Source organism: Ursus arctos, unplaced genomic scaffold (assembly GCF_023065955.2).
Source record: "Ursus arctos isolate Adak ecotype North America unplaced genomic scaffold, UrsArc2.0 scaffold_9, whole genome shotgun sequence".
Taxonomy (NCBI): domain Eukaryota; kingdom Metazoa; phylum Chordata; class Mammalia; order Carnivora; family Ursidae; genus Ursus; species Ursus arctos.
The window spans coordinates 61,775,666-61,801,054 of NW_026623111.1; the positions used below are offsets into that span (position 1 = coordinate 61,775,666).

The 25,389-nt window shown below is 36.2% G+C and overlaps 1 protein-coding gene across 3 annotated transcripts in view; it reads right to left on the bottom strand.

The window, feature by feature from the left end:
- Positions 1-8,157: 8,157 nt before the first annotated feature.
- ANTXR2 (ANTXR cell adhesion molecule 2) overlaps positions 8,158-25,389 on the bottom strand; it is a 140,507-nt gene continuing 123,275 nt past the window's right edge. For all 3 annotated transcript variants that reach the window (XM_057309870.1, XM_026509890.4, XM_057309869.1), the window contains one exon: positions 8,158-10,067. In XM_057309870.1, the coding sequence (XP_057165853.1) occupies positions 10,029-10,067 (39 nt within the window). In that variant the 3' untranslated portion in view covers positions 8,158-10,028. The remainder of the gene's footprint in view (positions 10,068-25,389) is intronic.

The following is a 25,389-nucleotide window of genomic DNA, read 5'->3' on the forward strand; positions in this document are numbered from 1 at the left end:
TATGTTATTCTAGGAAAACAGGTAATAGGTGGGGGGCACCTTGCTGTTTAAGAGCCATATAATATTACCTTAACCCATTCATCAGCTTTGGAATGGCCGATTCTCAAAATTATTACGCATTTTCAGAGGGGCTCATTTTTATATTGATCTTAAGGATCATTTTATCACCCCTTGAAAGCTTTTCCTGGACTCAAGCCACTCCCTTAAGTGACACAAACACAGAGTCAGCAGATGAAACTCTGAGACGGTGGGCTTTGCCCTGCAGGAACGCAGGCCGTGCAAAACAGAATACCAGGCCTCCAAGTTCTTAAAAGCACAACCATTCCCTCTGTCATTTTCTTAGTTTATGCTCTAACCTCCTATACTGTTGCTCAGCCCTCTCTCTCTCTCCTCTTTTTTCTCCACTTTATTTCCCTTCTATTTCAGGGGAGGGGGAAATGCCTCCAAGATTTGTTTACGCAGAGAAATTCGGTTTTGTTCAGCCGCTGTCGCAGAGCTCAGAGCTGAGATTCCCTCCAGGTGGGAGAACTCAGCAGAAGCTTCCAAGGGATGACTTGCAAGAGCCCGTCCTGACTGAGGTGAGCTCTCAGACACAGCCTGCCCGGCTCTCGCGTTCACTACAAAGCGGAGAGGAAAGGCAGGTCATTATTCGGTTACCCGAGCACACAAGCGACTGCAGTACAAGACAGTTTTGACTCCCTGGTGTGGCTTTTAATAACACCAACTTGAAATAGAGTTCCTCTGTACCGATCACTATTCTTCGGCAAACACATATATGAAATTATCCCTACGCAGATCTCCCTGCTTCCATTCTGGCCTCCCAAGCCTTCCTCTCCACACAGAAGTTAGCATCATCCCCTCCCCCGCCCCAGGATAAATCAGAACGCATCACTGTCCTGCTCAGCTCCTCCGGGAGCCGGCTTGCTACCAGGTGAGAGCATCGTCTCATCTCCCTCCAGGGCCTTGGGAGCCCTACGAGCTCGGCTTCCTGCTACCTCGCTTTCTTCTCCCATCACAGACACGCTCTCTCAACCCCTCTGCCCTCCTCCATTCACCATCGTGCTCTTACCAAGCTCATTTCCGCCTCGGCCCCTGGGAATGTGCTCTTCCCTCTACCTGGAATTCTCACCCCCTCAGAGACACCTTCCCTGACCACCTCAGCTGTAAAACCTTTTCTACGCAGTTTGTAGCTCTTCCTGCTTTATTTCCTTCACAGCACATCTGGCAGGTGCTGTATATTTGACACCTTAGGAGAGCATCTCTGGAAGTCCCACTGTTTATTTCCTACTTCCCCCCTTGAATGTAAAATCCTCGATGGCAGAGATCCCGTCACTCTTCGCTACTGTTTCCCCAGCACCAAGAATGGTGCCTGTTTAAGGAATTACAACAAAACGTTAAAATAGGAGTCTTCTTGTCTCAGTTGCAGCAGAAGCCCCGGAAGTGAAGGATAATTTGATAGGAGTGACATCCTAACGAGCATTACACCAGGTCTTCTGGGCAGAACATGCTGTGACCGTGGAACTGGTTGCACGAGACCACGGGGCACCTCTAGCTAATGTGGGGGTAAGGCTGAAGAATTGAGAGTGGCAACGAGAGACAAGGTGGAGGTCAGACCCCAGAGATCTCGGCACAGGGCTGAGAAGTCCCATAGAGACGGGATGTGGGGGGAGGTAGTGGGCCAATTTATTCAAACTAGTAGTACTCTTTTTGAATCTTTAAAAGTAACAGAGAAAAATACAAGTGTGAAGCAAGAATGACTAGTTCTAACTTTAAACACATGGCGTCTGTTTAAAACTGAGGGGTAGGTTTTAATTGAAGCAGTAGAAAACAAATGCTCCCATAATTCCAGGAGGTATGACAAGCTCAGAAATGTAGTATCCAGACAGTGCACAGGGATGTGGGGTTTGAGGAGGGAAGTATCTGCGATACACCCTTTCGTTTATGGTCTCCTCCCTAATCTCTGCTTCAAAATGTCAACCTGTGGCTCTTGCTTTCCTGCTTTAGACCTCCAACACCTGCTGAACGACTTCTTTCCATCCTGAAGAGACAGTAAAAAAGAGTGAACAGGGCCCTAGACCTTCTGATCCCTTTCTAAACCACCCTGCCCCCTCTTTTTCCACCCTTCTTGGCTCTCTATTCTGTAATTTGTATCTCTTGGTCATCACAGACAGCCTAAATTTCTATTAACTCTGGCCATGCTTTTCCACAGTCTAGAACATTCTTCTTTCTTTCTCTGTGTCCTTATCCTTCAAAGTTCTTGCTTCTTGGGGGTGCCTGGGTGGTCAGTTGGTTAAGCATCTGTCTTCGGCTCAGGTCATGACCTCAGGGTCCTGGGATCAAGCCCCGCATTGGTCTCCCTGCTCAACGGGGAGTCTTCTTCTCCCCATGGCTGGTGCTCTCTCTCTCCTTCTCTCGCTATCTCTCAAATAAATAAAATCTTAAAAAAAAAAAAAAAAAAGTTCTTCTTCCAGTTCTCCCCTGAAACCTGCAACCCAGTTAAATCATCAGTATTTGCAAACACAGCACTCGGCACATTTAAAATACTCACCCCACTTGTTACCTATTCATTGAAGGTATTTTCTTCTCCACTAGAAGCTCAGCTCAGCTGATTGATTATATCACCTCCCTAGTGAGCCACACATTGTCTGGCCCACGACAGGCATTCAGTAGTTACGTTGAATTTTCGGTTGTGGAATGTATGTTCTGCAGTGACATCATACTTGGTTCCATATATGATGTCACTCCAGAACATACATTTCACAACCGAAAATTCAACAGGTAACTATTATATATATATATATATATATATATATATATATATATATATATATATATGTATATATATATATGGTTTGACATATATATACATATACACAATACATACAATATACATACATTATATATGTATATAATATGTATGAGATGTAAGATTGCAATCAATGACCTATGTAAACACAAGGTATACCATGTGTGAATGCCACATGATTTAAAACAATAGAGTCAATACAATAACTTAAGAAATGTTTATCAAGTTCATTTTATAGGTATATTGCTGAAATTAGCAACATCAACTTATTTTTGTCCTTTGTCTCCAGTGGTATTTCGATACCTTCTAGATTTTCCGTAGGACGGCATAAAGTATCACAGGGACTAAATCTAGGTTAACTTCTGGGCTTGTGCAGATAGGCCAGGTAAATTCTCCAGAGGCAACAAAAAAACTGCCCATATGCTTCTCAGCCTTGTGTGAGGTTTATCATCTGGCAAAAAAAATCTTCCAAGAATTTATCCTCTGGCATTTTTCCTTTTCTGAGAAAAATTTCAAGTAAACTATGAAGCAGTAGAATGGGGACAAATGGAATTCCTCCAAAAACAAAATCCCTTGTGTGATGACAAGAGCTGAAGAATATGGGCAGGCAAGGATTTAATGGAGACAGTTGAAGGCAACTCGTATTTTCTTAGGGTGTTAGATACAAGGGAAATATTTAATGAGAGTTAAGTCATTCTAATCTTTGTGGTAGGCTGAATAATGCCCCCACAAGACGTCCATGTTCTAACCCCCAGAACCTGTGACTGTTATCCATTCATGGCAAAGGGACTCTGTAGCTATGATTATGTGAAGGATTTTAAGGAAAGAAATCAGAAAAACAGAAAGGGATGTGATGATTGAGGCAGAAATTGGAATGATATATTTTGAAGACGGAAGAAGTGGCCAAAGGCAAGGGTTGCAGGTGGTCACTAGAAGCGGAAAAAGACGAGGAAATAAATCCTCCTCTTAGAGCCTCCAAAAGGAACTAATGCTGCTGAAACCTTAACTTTTTAGCTCATTGAAATGGATTTTGGACTTCGGACCTCCAGACCTTGAAGAGGAGAAGTTTGTGTTGTTTTAAGCCACTAAGTTTGTGGAAATTTGTGATAGAAGCGACAGAAAAGTAATGCAAGCCCTCTCTTCTCAATTTAATTGATACTAAGAACATTTTTTCCAAGTTAGAAATTCTGAACATATGCATAATGACCTTGGGTTGAGATTATTGGACTGATTTTTTAAGGGTTGGGGGACATCTTTTTGAAAGCACAGTAATCCCTTTCATTGTATATGATTAGAAAAATAATTTGATGATTATACTATCTTTACCAGTTCAATAGATTTAATAATTTTGAAACCACTCTTGAACTGGTCGTTCTTTATTGTTTGAATTAAATTTTTAAAATCATTGATATAAATACATCATTTCAGTGCTTTCTGGATGGTGGCAGGAATACAGAGATATTGAACAAACAGTAATGCCAGTGTGATTTTCTTTTGCTTTTAATGTTGTGCTATATTATTCTAATCATACCGATATCCTTTAAAATGAGATAAAACACACTGAATATTGAGTAATATAGTCTTTGACATCCTTTTAAAAAATATATTTAAAATCTTTTCAATCTTTCTGAAACACCCAGCTCCTTATGAAGAACCCCGTGATGTTAATTACAAAAGTCCTGGAACTTTCTCCCATTTTTTTAAACATTAAGAATTTGCTGAAGATTTTTTTCCACTTGAACATATTGTTTAAAATATAATCTTTCTTTCCATGTGACAGCCTCACACAAACAAAGTATTTAAAGAAGATGAAGGTCTGTCATTGCTCTATTTAATTAACAGAGACTTTTAGGATTATAGGATGTTAAAAAAAGAACTCAAAAGAAAACTTTAGTGTGATAATGATAATCATCTCATTTCACATCAGAATTTCAACTGGTAAAAATTCTATTTACAGGTGTCATCTGCTAGAACTAGTCAATCTTATTTTATATTGTGAGTTTTTCTTTCCCCAGTTACTTACGCAAATCAGCTGGTGGAGTACAGAAGCATGGCTAGAGGTTTACATTTGCTTCTAATTTAGCACATGATGTAACAATTTCCTTTTTCTATTATCTACGACTTGGGAAGCTCTCAGTTCCTTTCTCTTGTATCTAAGTTGTTGACTCACCTTGCCTTTTAGTGCATAAAGGCAATGCATATCTTTTGGATAGTATATATTTTATAAGATTAACTCATGATGTTTCTAACCAAATTGAGATCTACTTAAATGTACATTTTACAATTTCTTTTGGATTATCCACTGACATTTACAATCTTGCAAATATAATTTACCTAAAACATAAATAACTTTACAGTGATTAGGAGACAATGTGAAGCATCCTTTTTTTTTCTTACTTCCACAGTTTTCTTCTACAATGAAACAATGGTGACTTTGTCAAAGTTTAGCAATTCTAACATACTACATATCCTAAGTAGTATTCAAATTATTCAGTAAAATGTTTGCCATTTTGAATACTTCCTATGGGGAACATAGCACAGTTATTGTCAATTAAGATTGTTTTCTAATTTTGACTAAGGGAGAGAAGGGTTTAATAACTTTCTGCAGCATACAAAGTACCTCATCATTAAAATTGATAGCATAAGTGTATTGTAACAATTTCTATACATCTTTATATATGCCTTTGAGACACTTGCTATGACTGTAAAGTCAGAGCGAAATACACAGATATACTTCCCAATATTTTTTACACATCATTTCTGAGGTTTCATCAGATATAAATTTTATTATCAGTTGCCTCTTTGACAAATTCTAGTTGTAAGAAATTAACTGAGAAATTACTCTATTATGGCTAATTATAAAATTATGTACAATGGTTCAATGTCTTTTTGGTAACTAAATGGCAGTTTACAGAGCTAATAGTGCTGTGCTCTCCAAATGAGGCCGGTCATTAAAAATATGAAATACATAAATACTAGAACCTCCAATATGACTATATTCGCAGAAATGTTGTCAGAGCTGGAAGGAGCCTGAGATATCTCCAGTCCGTCTCCAGTCTACGTTGGAGAAGCCGATCAGTTCCATTTCAGCAAGTTAGTTGCCCCTGGCATCATGGGCCAGCTCTTTCATCACTGTTCCCTAAGCTAAGAGGGTATGCGTGTAGCACAATACACGGACTCACTCTCTCTCGCACAGACACCCCATATTACCTTAATATAGGTCGTGTAATCTGAACAAGCACATTTTAATAAATTTGCATGTTCTACAGTGTACTTTTCAATCAGCATTTTCTTTTGGCAGAAGAGCACAAAAATAAAGTACTTTTTTTTCATAAAACAGCGCAGGGCTTGCTGCATTATGAGTTCTCAAAATTTTTTTCCTTTGGTCAATTTGACTGAATTATATCCTAGCAAGTGTAGGAATATACCAAAATTAAAAGTGTTCTCAGAAATATGCCATAGAAATTCGCTGAGCAAAGTATTGCTCTAACCCCTAGACTAGAATAATGGCGGTCCTCAACTTCGTTATCTGCAAACGCTAGCCTCACCCATCCCCTTTCTTTCTTTAGATAGATGACAGATGTACCAGATACTCTAATTCTAGATTATATGTTTCCTTTCATATTAAAATAAAGAATGTATATATTTCTCTGCTGAATGACATACCACCCAAATTCTTTTTAGTAATACAAGCCTGATAGACTTCCGAAAGTAATATGATGCTGCCCGGGTTTTGCCACGGAGGGGGAAGCCACAGGGCTTTACGACACTGGTGCGTGTGATCTAATTATATTTCACGCTCTTAAAATTCAAAAATGATGTCTGGAAACTGATCAATCAAAAAATGTTTTAAATACCTTTTGGCCATAATATAGAGAGTGTTTTGATTTTAAAACGAAACTAATAAATTGCCTCTGAGCAGTAAACAATGGTCAGTGATATTTAGGTAGTAAAGTTATTAACTTCACAGAGACACCAAGATCTTCTACGCAGGAAGGATTTATTAGAAAAATACTGAATAATTTATGATTTAAAATGGTTCGAATAAAGTTCAGGGGGGATATAAGCAAATCATTTCTCAAACAATTTGAAATATAGGAGGCTTAAGCCTTCTATATTTTTGTCAAAAGAAGACTTATCTATGGGTGACAGATGCTGCTCCCTACTTAATGGAAGGTCTCAAATTTTACTCCGCATCTCATTGGGAAGGAAATATAAAATTTTAAAATAGAATTAACTTGGGGAAAGGCATCAGTGCTGCAACTCTTAGCACCAAATGTTTTTTCTTGGAGCACCAAATGCTTTAAGGAAAACATTCCAAGTATCAAAGTTTTCAGATAGATAAATATTTATGGATCAAATCCATAAAGAACAGACATTGTTATGAAATATATATAGATGCCTTCAAAACTTTCTTTCCAGGCAGAGTAGACACATAAGTTAGGAATCATTTCCCACTTAATTGTTGCTGCAACCTTATGCAACACAAATGGATTATGGATAAAGACTTCCTCGTTTACACACGGAAAGTAGATCTTGACTGACATTATGTCCAGAAAATTAAACAGGAACTCTTTCTCTCCACAAAATATTAAAAATGTTACTAAACTTATAGAAATGGCTTTATTCTAATATTTTATTTTCCTGTTTAGAAGGTATAGAGGTTTTGTATTTAGATCTTTGGTGAGTAAACAGCACTCTTTCAAAGCAAATTCTTCTATGTGCTAAATGACAAAATGAGAGAAAATAGCATCGATCTGGTTCATATCTTTAAGTGCAATGAAATTCCATCTGTCTTTGAACTTTATGAATGGTACTTTTTTAGTCTACATAGAGACCATTGCCTCTCCCTCTTCAATGAGAGCTCTTCATAGGGGCATTAGAACTGGAAACCCATTTACGTTACCATCTACGGAAAGCTCTTTTGTCCCTTAAAGACAGAGGTTTACTCTCATTGCTTATGTGGCAAAATCTAAATGCCACACAATAGTAGACAAATTCCAAGTGACTGCCAAAGACACAGCCTTAGCTTCTGTAGAATCTTTGGTGCCCTTAAATACCATTTATGGGTGTGCACGGATCAGAAATGAAGCGCCAGTTTAAGAAAACAGCAAAACGTGCTGTCCCGGATGCAAATGTAGAGCAAAGGTCTACAAGAACTCCTTGGGCGTGTATCAGGCTTCCAGGTCACACTTGCACACATGGATAATTAATGCCAATAGTATCATTTGTGACCATAAGTGACATCTTGGAACTGAATATGATTCTGTCCTGAAACTAACCAGGACAATTATATATTTAGCCAAACAAAGCTTGAGTTTATGTGGGCTTAAATAAAATGGTAGCAGAGGCACAGGTAAAATTTTATTTATGAATATGTAGACACATGACTTTGGATCCAGCCAGCCAGTGACATAAATAAACTTGAGCAAATGATTCAAGCTAGAGGATACGCATGTATATATATACTTGTGTGTGTAAGGCTTCTTGGAGCCGTGCCACAAATCTGGACACCAACCAACAGAATCACTCCCGTCCTCTGAAATTTCCATTAAGAGCACAATGGGGGTAATTACACCGGGATGCTCCGAATCACTCTTTCCGTCTTGTGCACTCACATGCCCGCCAAACATGAAATGTTCGCCTTCTCCCTTCCAATGTGATGGTTGTTGAACTTATTTTTAGTGTCATTTGATAAGCCTTTGTGCTCACAGAGAGACATCCCACTGACCCAGCCACTGGTCATTGTCTATACCAGTTCACATCAAAGCAGGCGCGCTTTGTCAGGTTTCCAGTCGAATATCCATTTCGCATCTGAAGTACAGTATCGAAAGTGACTAGATCATTTGAGCTTTTTTCTTCAGCTGCTGCCTTCTTCCTCCCCCACAGTGTTTCCGCTCACGCTAACATAATTTGGCATCGTCGACGTGACACGATGGTGGTTTTTCTAAAAAATTATAATACATACATTTCGATGTTTTGTAGTGGCCGACCCTCCTGAAAATTTAATTTATAAATTGATGAGAGGAGGTCTTTTTTTCTCTACGGAATCATAACCAAGGTAGCGTGCCCCTCAAAATCCAAGTAATGCGCATACAGTAATAGGTCATTCAATGTCAAAAGGCATAAAAAAGATGAGCAAAATCTTCACAGGCTGCTGCTTGCTGTTGCCTTTAATTATATTAATTAAACTTTGAAATTTTCATGCAAAGAGAGTTGCTGGCTTGTGACGCTGAAGAGCCCTTGGAGACTTGGAGGAAGGAAAAACCCTGAGCGGAAGCTTTGTGGTTACCGCTTCCTTTAAATTAAAAGCAAAACAAACTCCCGGTATGTTTACAGATATTAATGCTTTATGCACTACTAAACCCTAAACATAGACAGTGGGGTAAATCTACCACTTCCAGGGATGAGTTCTCGAAGCACAAGTCCCTCATACTCCACTGAAGATCTCCAGTTAGAGGCTGTCTTCCTGTGGAATAACGCTCTATTAATTTTCTTCTTTTCCTGAGTGCATAATGAAAGAAAGGTGTCTTCAAAAACCAAAGGGCAAAATCTTGCTTGCTACCAATACCTGGAGGCATCCTGTCTACATTTTGTCATGCGTGTGCACTTTTCAGTGTTAGAATGACAAGATTTTCCAGTCAGAAGCTTCCCGTAAGGCACACTGTGATAGGGGACTTGGGAGGATTTTGTCATCTGACATAGCTCTAAGGCGACGGACTCCTCTGTTTGCTTGGCCTGCTGGGAAATTTCATACTCGGCCTGCGGCGGACAATCTTGTGATATAAAAACGCAAGTGCCATGTTTCCATGTAAAACACTCCTCTCTCCGTTACAGATCCATCACGGGCAATTGTACCGTGGTCCCTGTTTTGATATCCTGTTCCTGCTGTTGTTTTTGCTTTTTCCTCCTCTCCACATTGCAACAAACTTTCTTGTATAAACCATAGCATGTAGAATAACATGAGTCTTTATTTTCAATGTCATGAATCATGAGTTACCACTGGGTTTCATCAACTCTCATGTAGATGGCAGAACAAGTATTTAAAAATGTTTGGTGCGAGCAAAGCAGAAGGCAGAGAAAACATTTCCTGACTGAGAGGAAGAAAGCTGTTCTTCCAAAAACTTCTGAAATGCACTTATTTTTTTTTTTTTTTCATTTGGTTGGAAATCAGCAGGGCGAAGATGTATCTTCATACCTTCTTGGTCTTCCTGCTTTCCTTTTACTGAGATGGAACTCGGGAGAAGTTTATGCACCGGCCCTAGAAAAGAAAAAAAAAATCATTATTGAATATTAAAGCAATTACAAAGAAGCATAAGAATACCTACTTTTCCTACCATAATATAATAATGATCACACAAGAACAGGTCAATGTTAAGATGAATCATGAAGTCATATTTTTCCCATTGGGTCAAAGCATGATGGTTCATTCAGATCTTTTCCACAGCAAGTTCATCTACATGATGGTAGGGGAAATTTAGAGTGGAAAGAACTCTATGTAAAATAGAACTGTGTTATTGCTATTTAAAGTACAGCATTACTATCTTAGCAATAAAAATATCAAAGCCAAACCCTATGTTTCCTTCTATAATGGATTTAAATGAAAGTGCTCCTTTCTGCAATCTGGTGCTTTTAAAACTGATATAAAACTGGTGTTTCTTAAATGTATACATGAGGAATGCACTTGAGAAGTAGGAAGAGGCTGAGAATCAGGATTCAGGGAGCAAGGGAAGAGATTCATCTCTTTCTGATTGCATTTTATAACTGGCTTTTGCAAAAGACTTAGAAAACCTGTCCTCTGTTGTTGACCATTTCTCTGTGCACAACTACACACCATCATTCTGTGTCCTCTCCAAATGGTGACTATTTATTTGCATTCCACATTTTTAAAGAGACTTTGTTATTCCAACTCCTTAGCACTTCAGGAAAGGTTACGAAGACACACTGTTTCATACGTCATTGTAAATAATCTAAGAATTACCTGAAAACAAAGTTTTCAATTACTGATAAAGGATCCCCTCTTTCCCGCTCCTTGGTATGACCCTGCTGATACCCTGTACTACATAAATCACATCCAGACTTCTCAACAGGGCAAAAGCTACATACTGCTTTCTAAATTAGGGTAAGGATTGTCATTTTAGGAGACTTTCCTGTTTGTCCTAATATACCTGCTAACTTCAGATTTTAGAACTTCTCTTTATTTCTCTCTAAATATGAACAATAAATTTGTTTTAAATATCCAGTACATGGGAATATTTAAAAGGAACAACAAATATTGTTGGAGAAGAAAGCCTGGAACATCAAAACGGGATTTTGGTCCCTTTTCCTCTCAAAAACGGCTGCTCAATTGTAGTTTCCATTACAATCACCAAATTATACATTTTCTAAATAATTTGGAGGAAACATTATTACAATTGTTAATAGTACTACTTACTTTGTACCTGATGTCTACAAATAATATCTGTTCAAAAGGGAGTGTGAGAAAAGGAGAGACAAGACCACCTGAGAATGAAGTCAAAATCCTTGGTAATGCAATGGTCATAGGTCATACACTCAGACCATATTTTTGTATTGTCTACAACCGTCAAACAAGATCTTTAGAAAGAATATTAAGTGAAAAGATGTTCTCCAGATTAGCTAAGTATGACACCAAAAGCCATGGAAACATTAAAAATGTTATTTTCATTACATATTCCTTCTCTAAACATTTTTTTTCAAGGAGGACAGGTAGGAAAAATGACATAATAAATATTTGAGGAAAGCAATAAAACAGTGCTTCGAAGCCACAATAGTATAACTATATATGCAATAAGAAATAGATCTGAACTATGCTTATGAAAACAGTGATGGACATTAAAATTATGATCTTCTGGAGTCTTTCAAGAATCCAACAAATACATGAAGAATTACATTATGGCAGCAAAGATAGGAATTAATGACATCTTTTTCTTGTGTATTTATGGACCAAAAAAGTGAAAGTTTTCTCTCTTCTGCATAATTTTGAAAAGAAGTTATCATGAATCTCTACTTTTACTTGAGTGTCATTGCTAATTAACTAGCTGTAGATACAGGGCTCCTTCTCTGACCACTTTTGTTCTACGCACCAGATTCATCTTAGTGACTCAGATTCACTTACTTTAAGCAATTGGATAGTTTTAAAAAATGAGATTCATAGTTCACCTGAATTCTTAAAATCACTTCAATGCCTAAATTATGGCAGACCTAATTATTTTTCATTTCATTTGATGAGGTTTAATTACAGACATACAAACTCAAATGAAGAAAACCCTATTGATTTTGACTCTGAGGTCCTGACTTCCACTCTTCCAAACTTTGGGATTAAGTACTGATCAGCTAGCTAGAAAAAAGCTTGTCGCTTCTGGTAAGTTTATGTGCTTCCTTTATATTATATAATGGCAACCATGACTCAGCCTTTCTTTTTTGTGAGTTGCCTTTCAAAAAGCTCAGGCACATGACGTTCTAGAAGTTATTACCACCCTTAGTGTTCACTTTCTGGAATAGCTGTATCTTGACTTTGGCCCATAATTATTTCTTTATATTTATTCTGAAGTTTTATGGTAGGTTTTTTCTTAAGACTTCTTTAGAAGTAGATCAGCTATAGTAAATGTAAACTAATAGATATTTCTTTCTTAAATTTAAACTTTCTTAATCATGAAGATTCCACATTGAGCCTAACCTTCAAAACCCTCCAACAAATGAATTACCTCAACTTCTACCTTACACAAAAAGGTGATATCATGTCTACTTCCCTTCTTTGTTGCCTTTTCTTATTCTGGTGCGACTTAATGAAGTACTCGGCAGATAGCAGATATCAAATGATGATTAATTTGAACTTAATCTGAGTTAACTTAGATAATTAACATAGAACTTGAAGTTTATACATGGAAGCATATTAAAACTATAATACTCCTCATAAAATCCCAAAAGCTCTTCTATAAGAATAAATACCCTAGTCTAATGACTGAAAGCTTTACTTTGTTTTCTTTGGCTTCTAAAAAAAATAAGCATAATATGATTCATTCTTTATAAACTTGAAATGTATTAACACATCAATTCATCTCTTAGAGTAGAGCTCTGCGCAGAATTTTACTCCCTACCCACTTTCCCTCAGCCTAAGAAGGAACAAAATGTATCAAGGATAAATTACAAATAAAACTTTGGTCATAACAAAGTCTAAATTCACAATTAGAATCTGTCAGCTTTAACTTCACTTAAGTGATTTTCAGGCATTTAACAAGTATCCATTAGAGTACGAAGTTCTGACATTTCTCCAGAAATCCTTGTTGGCAATTCCTTCTCTTGGGTCTCATCATACGTAGAAATGGGAAATTGATGCCCAAAATAAAACTGTCTAGTGCTGTTACTGCTCTGAAGTTAACTAAACAAGAGATGAAAACAAGGTAACAATAGCAACTGACATGTTTGCTGTTGGTTAAGTGCATAGACCCCAACTCTGTTAAAAACTTTGAAAACTGATTTCACCTTTCCTTTTCATTGTAGCCAGTAATAGTAGTGTTAGCCAGAGCAAGTGCCATGTTTCCCATCTCTTGAGCATTAAAATTCTGCTGGCATTAACGCTTGTGAACTCCTTTACTAGCTATCTGCACAGGATATATTTCACTGCTATAACCGTTATAGTATTATGCTCACCTCATAAATATCCATTGACAGGCTGAAGCATACAACTGCACTTTAGTTAGACTTTTCAAACACAGATCGCTGATTTATTTATATCTCACTTCTAAAAAGAATTTACTAAACCTTCATGCTCTGTGCAACTGTAAACAGTGATTCAAATTTAAAACTGTATACAAAACACAGATACATATAGAAAGAGACACAAAACAATTCAAGAGGTCCAGGAAATCATGATTATTAGGAAAGAATGCCAACTTGAGGACACAATAGGCTCTTTGGGCGGAGATTTTCTGCAGCAACTGTAGGTACAAGACTGAAGAGAGGGCACATACTATCATCTTTCTCTCTTTCTCATATATATGTGACAGAGATCTATCTATATATGAGATACATATAGAGAGAGAGAGCAATTTATATATAAACACATAATTATATATATATATATATATATAACATATATATATAAGATAAGATAATCTCTATATTCTGTGCTCAAAATAAAAGTGCAAGATTTTGAGCTGAAATATAAACCCACATTCTCTTTTGTAATGGAAGCTCAACCTATAAATGCCCCATTTTATGGCGGAGACCACACCCCATATAGATATTCAGTAGATGTCATGAAGTGAAGTGCTGAGTTTGCTTGACAAATTTACTTTCAAATGTTTTTTTTCCCCTTTTCATTCTATTATGGCACCTGCAAAATTTTAATGACTCTACACATACTGTTAACATTTACTTTGTAAATATTCAGCTTGGTCTCCTAGTTTTTCTTGAGATTCAGGCATATAGCTGGAAGTTAATAAAACATCTAATCCATACCTCATAATAAGACATGAAATTGACCCTTCAAAGTTACTGCTTGTAAGACGTGTGTGTGTGTGTGTGTGTGTGTGACACACACACACACACACACACACACACACAATTTTGACAGTTTTCCAAGAACACTGTTGACAATACCTTCTTGGGCCTCATGATACATTGTAATGGGAAGTAGATGCCCAAAAGGATTATATACGTAAAATCAGAATTCCATATATTCTTTTAGTTGGACAATTCATAAGTAATGTAGGAATAATTTTCCACTTTCTAATCTCAATTAGAGTACTAATTGTATCTTAGGTTTTAAACCAACAATAAAAAAATTAAAATATAACTTAAAGCTAGAGAAAAACAGTATATAAGCTCTGTAATGCACAGTGTAGCATTATGGGTATGTAACAAAAGACTGAAAATAATCCAAATATCCATCAGTAATGGACAAGGTGAATTAACTATAAGATACAGATAGATAATGGAATATTATAAATCATATACAGCTGTTAAAAAGAATGAGGGAGATCTCTATATACAATTGTGGAATAATGGACAGGATTTATTAATGGAAAAAATCAAGCTGCATAGTATATACATTATGCTATATTTTATGATACAAAGAAGAAAAATACACTAGAATTGATATATACTTATATTTTCAAATGGAAATAAAAAGCCAATATTTCCCTTGAAAATAGAAACAGTTACTGATAGATGGAAGGGGGGCCCAGGGTGGAGTGGAGAATAATGTCAATGAGATCTTTTATGCTATCAAATGCAATCATAAATATTTTACATTTTCAAAAAACATTTAATAGAAAAGAAATCCCTACAAACTAAAATAGCCTTCACTAAGAGCAAGTCAGAATGCTGCCAAAACTGAGGACATGGCAGGAAAGCTGAGAGAGATCCTTCCATAGTATATCAGGTTTTCCCTGAGAACATGGAAGTAGTCAGTTGAAAGCTGGGAGAAAGTCAGGACAAAAGAGAAATATTTCCCTCTCCAAAGGGACCTTCCCTTTGGAAGGAAACAGTGCACTGAAGGTCTGGGGAATGAGAAAAATAACCCTGAGGGACCCAGGGCCTTTTAAAATGATAAGGCAGCAGCCTGCTGCAACTCGGGAGCAGGAGAACTGAGAAAAATCCCTCCAAGGTTCATGAGGCCTTCTGAGAGTGCAAGGCATTGGCCAGTCAAAAGCTGTAGGCAGGAATCAATATGGAAGCTGGTCTCTCAAGCTACAGAAAGTGGCAGCGGGTGTGAGTGAGGGGATGGGATACTAGCAGCTGGAGAGCAAAGGAAACTCCCCTGCAATCAAAAAAGCTCATAGGTGGCTGTAAAGCAGAGAAAAAAAGAAAAAGAGAGACAGACAGAGAAAGAAAGAGAGCTCTGATGGAAAGAAATCCTTGACCTTGCCCTCAAAAAATTTTAATAGTGAACTAAAAATAACTAAGAAGGCATCAAACTGAGAACCAGCTCAGCTACAGATTAGCAACATGACAGAGGAAGTGACATGGATTACAAAAAGTTACTATGTTAACCCAAAAGAGAGCAGAGAAGGAGAAACAGAATAAAGAATGGACAGAACAAATAGAAATGAAATACAGAGATATAAGAACTGGAAACAAACTGAACCAAATGAATTGGATACATAACTACACCCAGAAAAAAATTATTTCAAGTGACTAAAACAGTATTTTGCCTGTGTATCAATAATAGGATATAATCCAAGAATAAATAGAGCAGCAAAGAAATGTTTTATTTCATTCATCAATCTTAACTTCACTAATACCATTTTATTAGTAGTATGTAGCCATGTATATAATAGGTTAGAGCAAGTAAGTACTTTAGCATTGTTAAAGCCAAGTTAAGAGAAAGGTGATACAAGCATAAATTTTAAAATACTCAGTAAAATCTCTTAATGCTAAATTAGGATTGAAAATATACCATAAATTCATGATTTTCTCAAAACGACTAAATTTTCTAGCTTTATGTACTAAAATGCTTAGACACAATGACAGCCCAATAACAATTAGCACCCCTAATATCCAAAATGTGTTCTCTAAATACCATTATCTACTAAAAAGATCTAGGGCCCGTCGGAGTTGAATAGATTATTCCCATTTTAAAACAGAAAATGTAAAGGATGAGTCTGGAACATTTTATGCCAAAATAAAATAAATTTATGAAACACTAATGTGGGCCATGTCAAAAATATATACTAGGCAATATGATGGATCAGGCTTTTACCACCTGCTTTCTCTGATTTATCTTGGCATACCTAATAGTAGACCAACTGAAAAAGTGCACAGCACCATTTGTGAATAATCCATGCCAAAAGATAAAGGCAAATCTGAATCAGAGTAAGGCAGTATAAAGTATCAGTATATATGAGTCCATTGGAAACCAGGACTGGAGGAGTTCTAATTGTATAAAAAGTGTTCAAGGTAGCTCTTGAGCACAGATTCAAAGGAAGTCAATGAAACTGTGACTACCTGGGGGAAGAATAATCCTGTTAGAGAAACCAAGTGCGAAGACCCTGGGATGAAAGCATCCTTGGCATATCTATAGAAAAGAGTGTGCAGGAACAGATTGAGCAATGGAGAAAGTGGAAGATGAGGTCAGAGAGGAAGCAGAGACCCTATCATGCAATGCCTTGTAGGAATAACTGATACAATTCCTCCTTTTAAAAAGCAAAGTTACTGGGCCACGTGGGTGGCTCAGTCGGTTAAGCGTCAACCTTCGGCTCAGATCTTGATCCCAGTGTCGTGGGATCAAGCCCCACATTGGGCTCCCTGCTCAGCAGGAAGTCTGCTTCTCTCTCTAGTCCTCCCCCCTGCTCAGGATCTCTCTCTCTCTCTCTGTTTTCTCTAATAAATAAATAAAATCTTAAAAAAATAAAAAGCGAAGTTACTAATTATACAAAGTTAACATCTGGATCCCTCTCATCTCTTTTACAGTAGATTGAGTTAAACTATTAAATGAGTTACTTTTCAAACTTAAGATTCACATGTATTAAAATATTCTCCCTCCCTTCTTCCTTCTCTCCCTCCTTCTCTTACATACACACACAGACACACACTCATTCAAAATAAAGAACTCAAATTCCCACCATTATATCAAATAATGGCTAATTGAAAACAATCCATATTTGAATTATGCATTTAGGAAAATGTTGAAAAATCCAAATGAAAGCCATATTACATCACTACTGTTTAATTAGGTGAGAAATAGAATAAATTAATTTATTCAGTGTGGAAGAATGCTGCATGAAAATACTAATTTTCATTGGAGTATTTCTAGACTTAAAATTTTATGTTAATATCACAGAGCAAAACTTTTACAAGCAATTCATGTAATTTTTCCTAGGAAATTAGGCATTGAGAAATTTAATTTGTCTTATCACACTGCTTTTAGCACATTTAAGAGAAATCCTCAACACTTACGTATACATCGTTAGCACTGAAAAAATATTCACTGAGAGATTTTCCTAATGTATATGACCCTAGGGATGCAGTGATGTATCTCTAGTTAAGCTTCTATGAATTAAATCCTCACTTTTGTGACCCTGAAACAGTATATGTTGTCCCACTGAAAAATTAATAACTAAAAATATGTTGATGATTTCAGCCTGCACTTGATTCACACAGATTTTTGCTAGCTCTCCACTTAAAAGAATTCACAGTTCTTTGGGTCATTTGACGGACAGCAAAATTCCCAGCTAATTGGAAATTAAGGATTTTTCAAAGAAAACCAATTACCAAACACTTTAAGTTTTTAAATTGATGGTGTATGGATAATATCAATTAAAGATACTTTACAGAAATGTATAGTTTTCAAATCTTCATTGTTAAGGACAATTGCAGATTACTGTCTAGAAGATTATAAATAAAAAATTTTTATGAAAAAATCCACCTATCAGTTTAGCTGGAAAATTAGTTACTGAAATACTGCTTTCTTTCCGCATGGCAAGTATTTAGTGAACTCATTCCAGGCATTCAGTCCTAACAGAAGACATATGTATGTATTCAATTTTTGAGCAACAAATTTATGCTTCACTTATTTTTTATCACATGTTGGAAAAACAATTTTAAACAATTGCTGAAGTCATTTTTATATCTAATGAGAAGACATCCAAATCCCCAAAGTCAGGATTTAATTTTGCTTATTTATTAGAGACTAATATTTAGATGGATGATATGAAATGATACATGCTTTTCTATAACACATAAGTAACGTGGATTAAAATTCTTCACATTATACCTCTCCATTCTAGACCGCTAGCACAGCAGCCAAATGACTACATTTATTACTAAATTTATACCATGGAAAACAAAACTTCAAGCGGCACCTTAAATTGTATATACTAAAATTAGGCTGATAACAGCATGAAGTCTATCCCCGCTTTTATGTGCAGACAGTTTTCAAATACAGCCATAGGGATTTATATTGTAAAGACAGATACCACTGTGACCCAGATGTCGTTTCACTGATGAGTGAGAATACAATGGCATTTAATGGGAATCCTTTGCTCACAGTTTGAAAAGAAACTAAACATGCATTAATTTTGCCCCTTAATCAATACAGGCATTCCTAGTCTAAACAACTATCGACTAACAAGACTGACTCAAAATAATTGTGGAAATACTAAGCCATCTCTAGAGATATAATTAATCTAACATAATTTCCCCAAACAGAAAGAATAAACTTGCAAAGTTTAAACATTTATACACAGAAAAGCATATAGATTCAAATAAGTAAACAAACATGACTTGAAGTGATAGTGTTTCCAACTACTAATAACTTACTGGTGTGTTTATAGGTACTTCTACGTACAAAGGACGGTTTGCTTCTTGGGCCACAGAACTCAAAAAAGCTAAAGATATGTACACAGAAGAGCCAAATAACAAAAAGTGATTGATTTTGATTAATCTCCATTTGACTCTCTATATGTAATTACTCAACGTAAATTCCAGAACTAGAAACTGGAGTTTAGGTCTATCTACAAGTAGATCTAGTGTTTGTGCAAAATAGATGATAGATGATAGAATGATTGATAGATAGGAAGATATATAGATATACTGATGTGAATATAGAGTCGATATTCAGTTAGCTTAGAAAAACCAATTCTGCTATTCTAAGCCAAAATGATTTTTTAAACCAAAAATAATATCATTAGCCCAATATCTTACCCTACTGCAAAAAACAGAGACTCTGGATGATAGCAGAGTTTGTTCAGCATTATAACAGCTCTCCTAATTTATTTTTAACAAACAAATCTTTGTTTAAGCTTCATCTTCTTTCCTAGACCCCGACCTGATGTTTTTTTCCCACCATTTTGCAAACTCCTAACACAGTGTTCACCATACAGTTTAAGTGCTTAACAGTATCTGCAGAGTTAATAGCTACTGGGTTTGAAATATTAAATTTGATTAACACAGCTAATATCTCTCTGAAATATATAACTGACATCGATATCCATATGAATATTGAGATCGTTCAATCTAACAACAGAATGATTAGCAAGCTATAAAATAAAATACAATGGTTCACTTGTCTAAACATAGAAACACAAAACTATAAAACTGTACTTCAGTTTTTGCTAACTGACTTGTAATTCAGCAATAGTGGCCATCATTCCATGGACAAAAGTCTTCCTGGCTTATTTCGAGACATGAATGTTCAGGCCATCCTAGATCTCCCAGTTCCTATATGCCAACCCCATGGTCAGGCATAATAGGGAGATGGCTGAACTGCAGGGTAGAATTGTTCTAAGCTGGGAAACGAGTAGGCATCACAGAGGAACTGAACTTGATGTCAATTTTAAATGGAGAGCAGATGGTAGAAAGTGAGGTCTGTTTCGTGCTTGAAACCACCAACGGAGGAGATAGAGATAAAAGCAGATATTGTAAGTCCATTACGATTCTTAGCTCTAAATCACCACATGTTTTGACAAGCAGGAAGTAATCATTATGAGCAACCTGACCACATGTAAACATATCATGAAGTAGTGAAACATTTAATCAGTGCCCACTTAATTAACTGATTTCCTGGGCATTTATTTTCCTTTATCCCTCAGTTATCCCCTGTCAAAGATATCAATACTTGAAGAAACATGATGTTTCTTCACACAAGTGGCATACTACTTGCTATCTCTACATGTGTTCATAAAATTCCAGAGACTAAGTTATGCATTGGCGAGGGATTATTCCACAGTTATTAGTTATTAATATCATTGAATTTGAAAGCACTATAGCACAATCCATGCCGATTTTCCAAAACATGTATTTTAAAAACATTCTCAACATTGGTGGCATTCGCTGACAAATGTGAAAGCTTACGATTTAATTAATACTGAGCTCTTTATCAACAAGTAAAGATTTGGGCTTAAAAAGACTGAAAACATTCTTTGAAAGAACAAATACATCTTGATAAATCAATATCCATTAATACACCTTATTTAAAATTAATGAGTGTGTCTTTAATCGGCAATGCACTGTTGGAGTTGTTCTTCCTTTGGTGAGAAGGTTTAGAAAGTTATTAATTCTGTGGCAGGACTGGAGCACAGAACATTCGTCAGAGTCAGGACCCATGGAAGGAAAAGGCAAGAGACTGTCTCTTGCCATTGCAAAACCTCTAGTGTTCACGAAACTTGCTTTCTTTAAATTCAGCCCTTGGTACACTTTTTAAATAGGAAAATGAAAATTCACTTCCAAGACCTTGCCACTTTAAAATATCTCTTTGAAACAAAAGAGAGGGAGTCATGCATCAATACAATGCCATAATAAAAGCTGTGCCAAGCTGTCATACTTTAACCTGGCATCCCATCGTCACACACAGAAAGGCTATGTGAGATGACAATGTAATGTGTTGCTTGAATGGCATCCCTGAGAAAAATCCAACTGCAGCAGCACATTTTTAGAATTAAATGTGAACGATTGGTCATTCTAAATATATATCATTGTATTTTTTCGACAAAGGCAACACCTATCTTTGGAACTTAGAGAAGACTGAATGAATAAAATATTCTTGTATTGGCAAACCCCAAACATGGACCATTGTATGAGCATTTTTATTCTCTTCTGACAACATCAATGCACCTTGCAAAAAGAAAGCCAGATGTTCATTCTATTCAGTGCTATTAAAAGTCTGTTTTACAGACTTAAATTATATTCACTGGGTTTTTTCTTTTTTCCAAATGATGATGGCATTGAAGCTTTTGATAATGAAGAAAACATATTTTTATGTGGATTTTTTGGTACTTCTAGCTTTAAATATACAGTTTAACATACGTTTAAAACAGAGCATATGGAAATGATAAAAAGCAAATCTGAATTCCAGGCTCAAATATTGGTTCAAAAGCTACTTTACAGTAATTTCAAACCATGCAGGTTACTGAGACTCAGAAGTAACAGAAACATAATCTCTTTGTTGTAATCACACTAACCTTCAGGACTTAAAATTTCCACAGTTAAGAGGTCATTGTTCAGGTCCTCCAAAATTTATTCATAGGTTTTAAAAGGATTATATCATGAGAATCTTTCTCTTTGTGTGACTTGGGGTCATTTTGTAATGAGCAATATTAAAAATAACACCTGTGCAAATCAGCCAGTGACTAAACTAATTAACAGCAACCAGTGAGTACTATTAGTGTAATAATTTCCATGCATCCACTTAACTGCGTTATCAGAGGTGGTGTCTATGAACAAGAACTGAGCAACCAAAGTCTGACAAAAAAAAAAATTTAACATCTTTCAGCTGTTCTCAAGACAGCTTTAAAAAATTTTTAAGCATGTTTCCTTTGTTGCTGTTTGCTTTTATGGAGAAAAGACAAATTATACCTGACAAAATGACCTTAGAAATGATCTCCCACCAATCAGTGTGTTCTTCAACAATCACTTCAATGTCCCAGGTCTTTATGCTGGGAGAACTGTATCCTAAAAATTGATCCAAAATGTTGGCTTTGGAAAACTTTCAATATGTGCAGAATTAATAGTGATTAATATGCACTGGATGAATAAGCCAATATTTGTGAATGAGGATTTGAATCCAATTTCTGTAAGAATTAATAATCTATTTAAGATTTGTATGTTCTTGGGCATGTTTTTGAGAAAATTCAGTTAACCAAAATATTTAACTTACCAAAACATAGCAACCCAATCATGTCTATGAAAACAGTTTATTGTACCACGTTGTTGATGAGATAGGAAATGTGTCTAACTCGATGTCGGAAGTAAGGTTCGAGTTCTAACCTTATTATTTTACAAACCACATGTCAGCTTCCTATCTTAAAGGTTATGTTAGCTTATGTGAGAAGTGAGATGGTTGCCATATTGAAGCAAATTAAGAGATTTGATTTTAAGCTTAGAAAGGAAAATGAGAATTTATAAAGATCTGTAAAGACTTGCATGTGAAAGTAACTATTTTATTTTAAAAACAAATCAATTTCATCAAATGTGGAGACAGCTGAACATAACATGTCTGTAGATATTTTTAAATGAACTAAGAAATCCAACCATGTTTTTTATATGGGAGAGCTGCTTTGAGGTTACCATAACGTATCATAGAAGTCTTTTATCTTTGTATTCCTATGCCAGCCTGAGTTGGAAGTACATACTACCTGTTTACAAATGGAAAAATAAGTAGAAAAGTAGAAACTTTAAAAAAGCTTATCATTATCCCACTTCCCATCCATTTGGATAGCTATTATCAAAAAAAAAAAAGATAAATAAATACAAAATAACAAGTGTTGGAGAAGATGGGGAGAAATTGGAATCCTCACACATTGCTGGGGGATAGGAAAAATGGTGCACTGTGGAAGACAGAATGGTGACTCCTCAAAAAACTAAACACAGATTTATCAGATGATCCAGTAATCCCACTTCTGGGTGTACACCCCAAAGAACGGAAAGGAGGGACAAGCAGGTATCGTACAGTCCTTATTGCACACCCATGTTGATAGCAGCATGTTTCACAACAGCCAGGCGAAACCCAAAAGTCCATCAACAGATAAATGGTTAAACAGAATATGGCATATACATACAATGGAATATTATTCAGGCTTAAAAAGAAATTCTGATACATGCTATGATATGGATGAACTTTGAAAACATTATGCTAAGGAAAATAAGGACAAATGTTATATGATTCCACTCTGAGGGCGTACCTAAAGTAGTCAAATTCGAAGAGACAGAAAATGAAACAATGGTTACCAGGGGCTAGGGGAATGAGAGAAGGGGGAGTTATCGTTCAACTGGGATGATGAAAAAGTTCTAGCAAAGAACAGCAGTGATGGTTGCACAACCATATCAATGTGCCTAATGCTACTGAGTCGTGCACTTAAAAATGGCCACAATTGTTACGTCTATGTCATACATATTTTACCACGATAAACAATTATTTATAGGATTTTAAAACCAGCTGAAATATCATAATTGGTAGAATTCAGTGGTAAGGTAAATTCAAGATATACAAAAATATACCATATACCCATAATAATTAAGTTAGGAATATTATGGAAGATTTATGTTTAAATAAAAACATTTATTAATTTATTAAACATAGACAACAAATTTTACTATAAATTATTAATATGTGGTTACCTATATATATATCATAATTATTTTTTAAGAGTTTTTATTTCTTCATTGAGAGAGCAAGTGAGAGAGAGCACAAGCAGGTGGGGGGGAGGGTCAGAGAGAGAGAAGCAGATTCCCCACTGAGCAGGGAGCCCGATGTGGGGCTCGATCCCAGGACCCCTTTGATCACGGCCTGAGGCAAAGGCAAACATTTAACTGACTGAGCCACCTAGGCATCCCCATTATTATTTTATTTATCAAGCTAGTCAGTTCATTTTAATGTGATAAAACTAATGATGGTATGTAAGAAAGAAAGAATTATTGGTTAATATATGATATATAGCCAAGAAAATATTTAACACTTCAAAAGTGAACTCAAAATTCTATTTTAGATATATTACTGTCCTAACCCAAATAGATTCTAACAGAATCCAACAAAATCTTAACTGTATGTGATCGTTGGGAAATAAGCCATTCAGAGTGGAACAAGTAATTATCCTTTTAATTGAGAGTAGGAAGCAAAGGAGCTGCTGGTTTCCCCAGCCTCTGCTGCTCTCCCAACTCATGCTCTCTCTCTCTCCCCCATTCTCTCTCAAATAAATAAAATAAAATCTGTTAAAAAAAAACTACATTAGAGATAATAAAATATTACAGAATGAAAATACAGGAAAAAAATGCCCACATTTATGAAACCTGAATCCAGTGGAAATACAGAAACTAAATACATTATAAATTAAGTCTGAAGAATATTATGAAAAGGAGTATAAAATATATTAGGGGAACTTCTATGAGAGAGACTTTTCCTGTTTGAAACCATAGAAAGTGTCTCGGATCTCTAGAACTGAAAGCACAATACCAGCTGGTATGTAAGGATAGGTGTAGATTAGCTACATCAAGTCCTAAAACTATCTATTTTCCATTTTGGATGGAACTCTCATTGACAACGTATTCACACTTCCACCTTCTTAAACGGAGTTGTTGACACATGTTCTCATATCAAGATAAAACTTTGTAATGATGAATATTGGTTATTATACCAGGGCGTAGTGGCGTATATCAGGGCATAATGTGGAATATGAAGCTCTTTCTTCCTCCATCATTTGACCCCCCAGTGGCACTGCTGGTCTAAAACTTGCGTCTGTCAGTTCTCTCATTCTCTCCCTTGCGATGCTGACCTCTCATTACTGTGTTGTATCCATCTTTTGTAGCCTCTCTGCCCCAATTCTAATGTCCTGCTTCTAATCTGCCACTGGTAGGGAAACCAGATAATCAAGCTCGCTGAAAGAAGATAAAAATAGATAATACTGTAAATGAGCTGGAACTCTTTGACATCTATTTTTAGTAATCAGAGAGTTATTCATTTCCATTGACACTTCCAGAGTGTGTTTTAGGTATGGGAGTTGCTGATCTATTTTGTAATACCACATACAGTTGACTCTCACTGAAACAACACAGAGGTTAGGGGGCTGCCGTGCCCCACCCCCCAGAGTTGAAAACCCACGTATAGCTTTCAACTCTCCAAAAGCTTA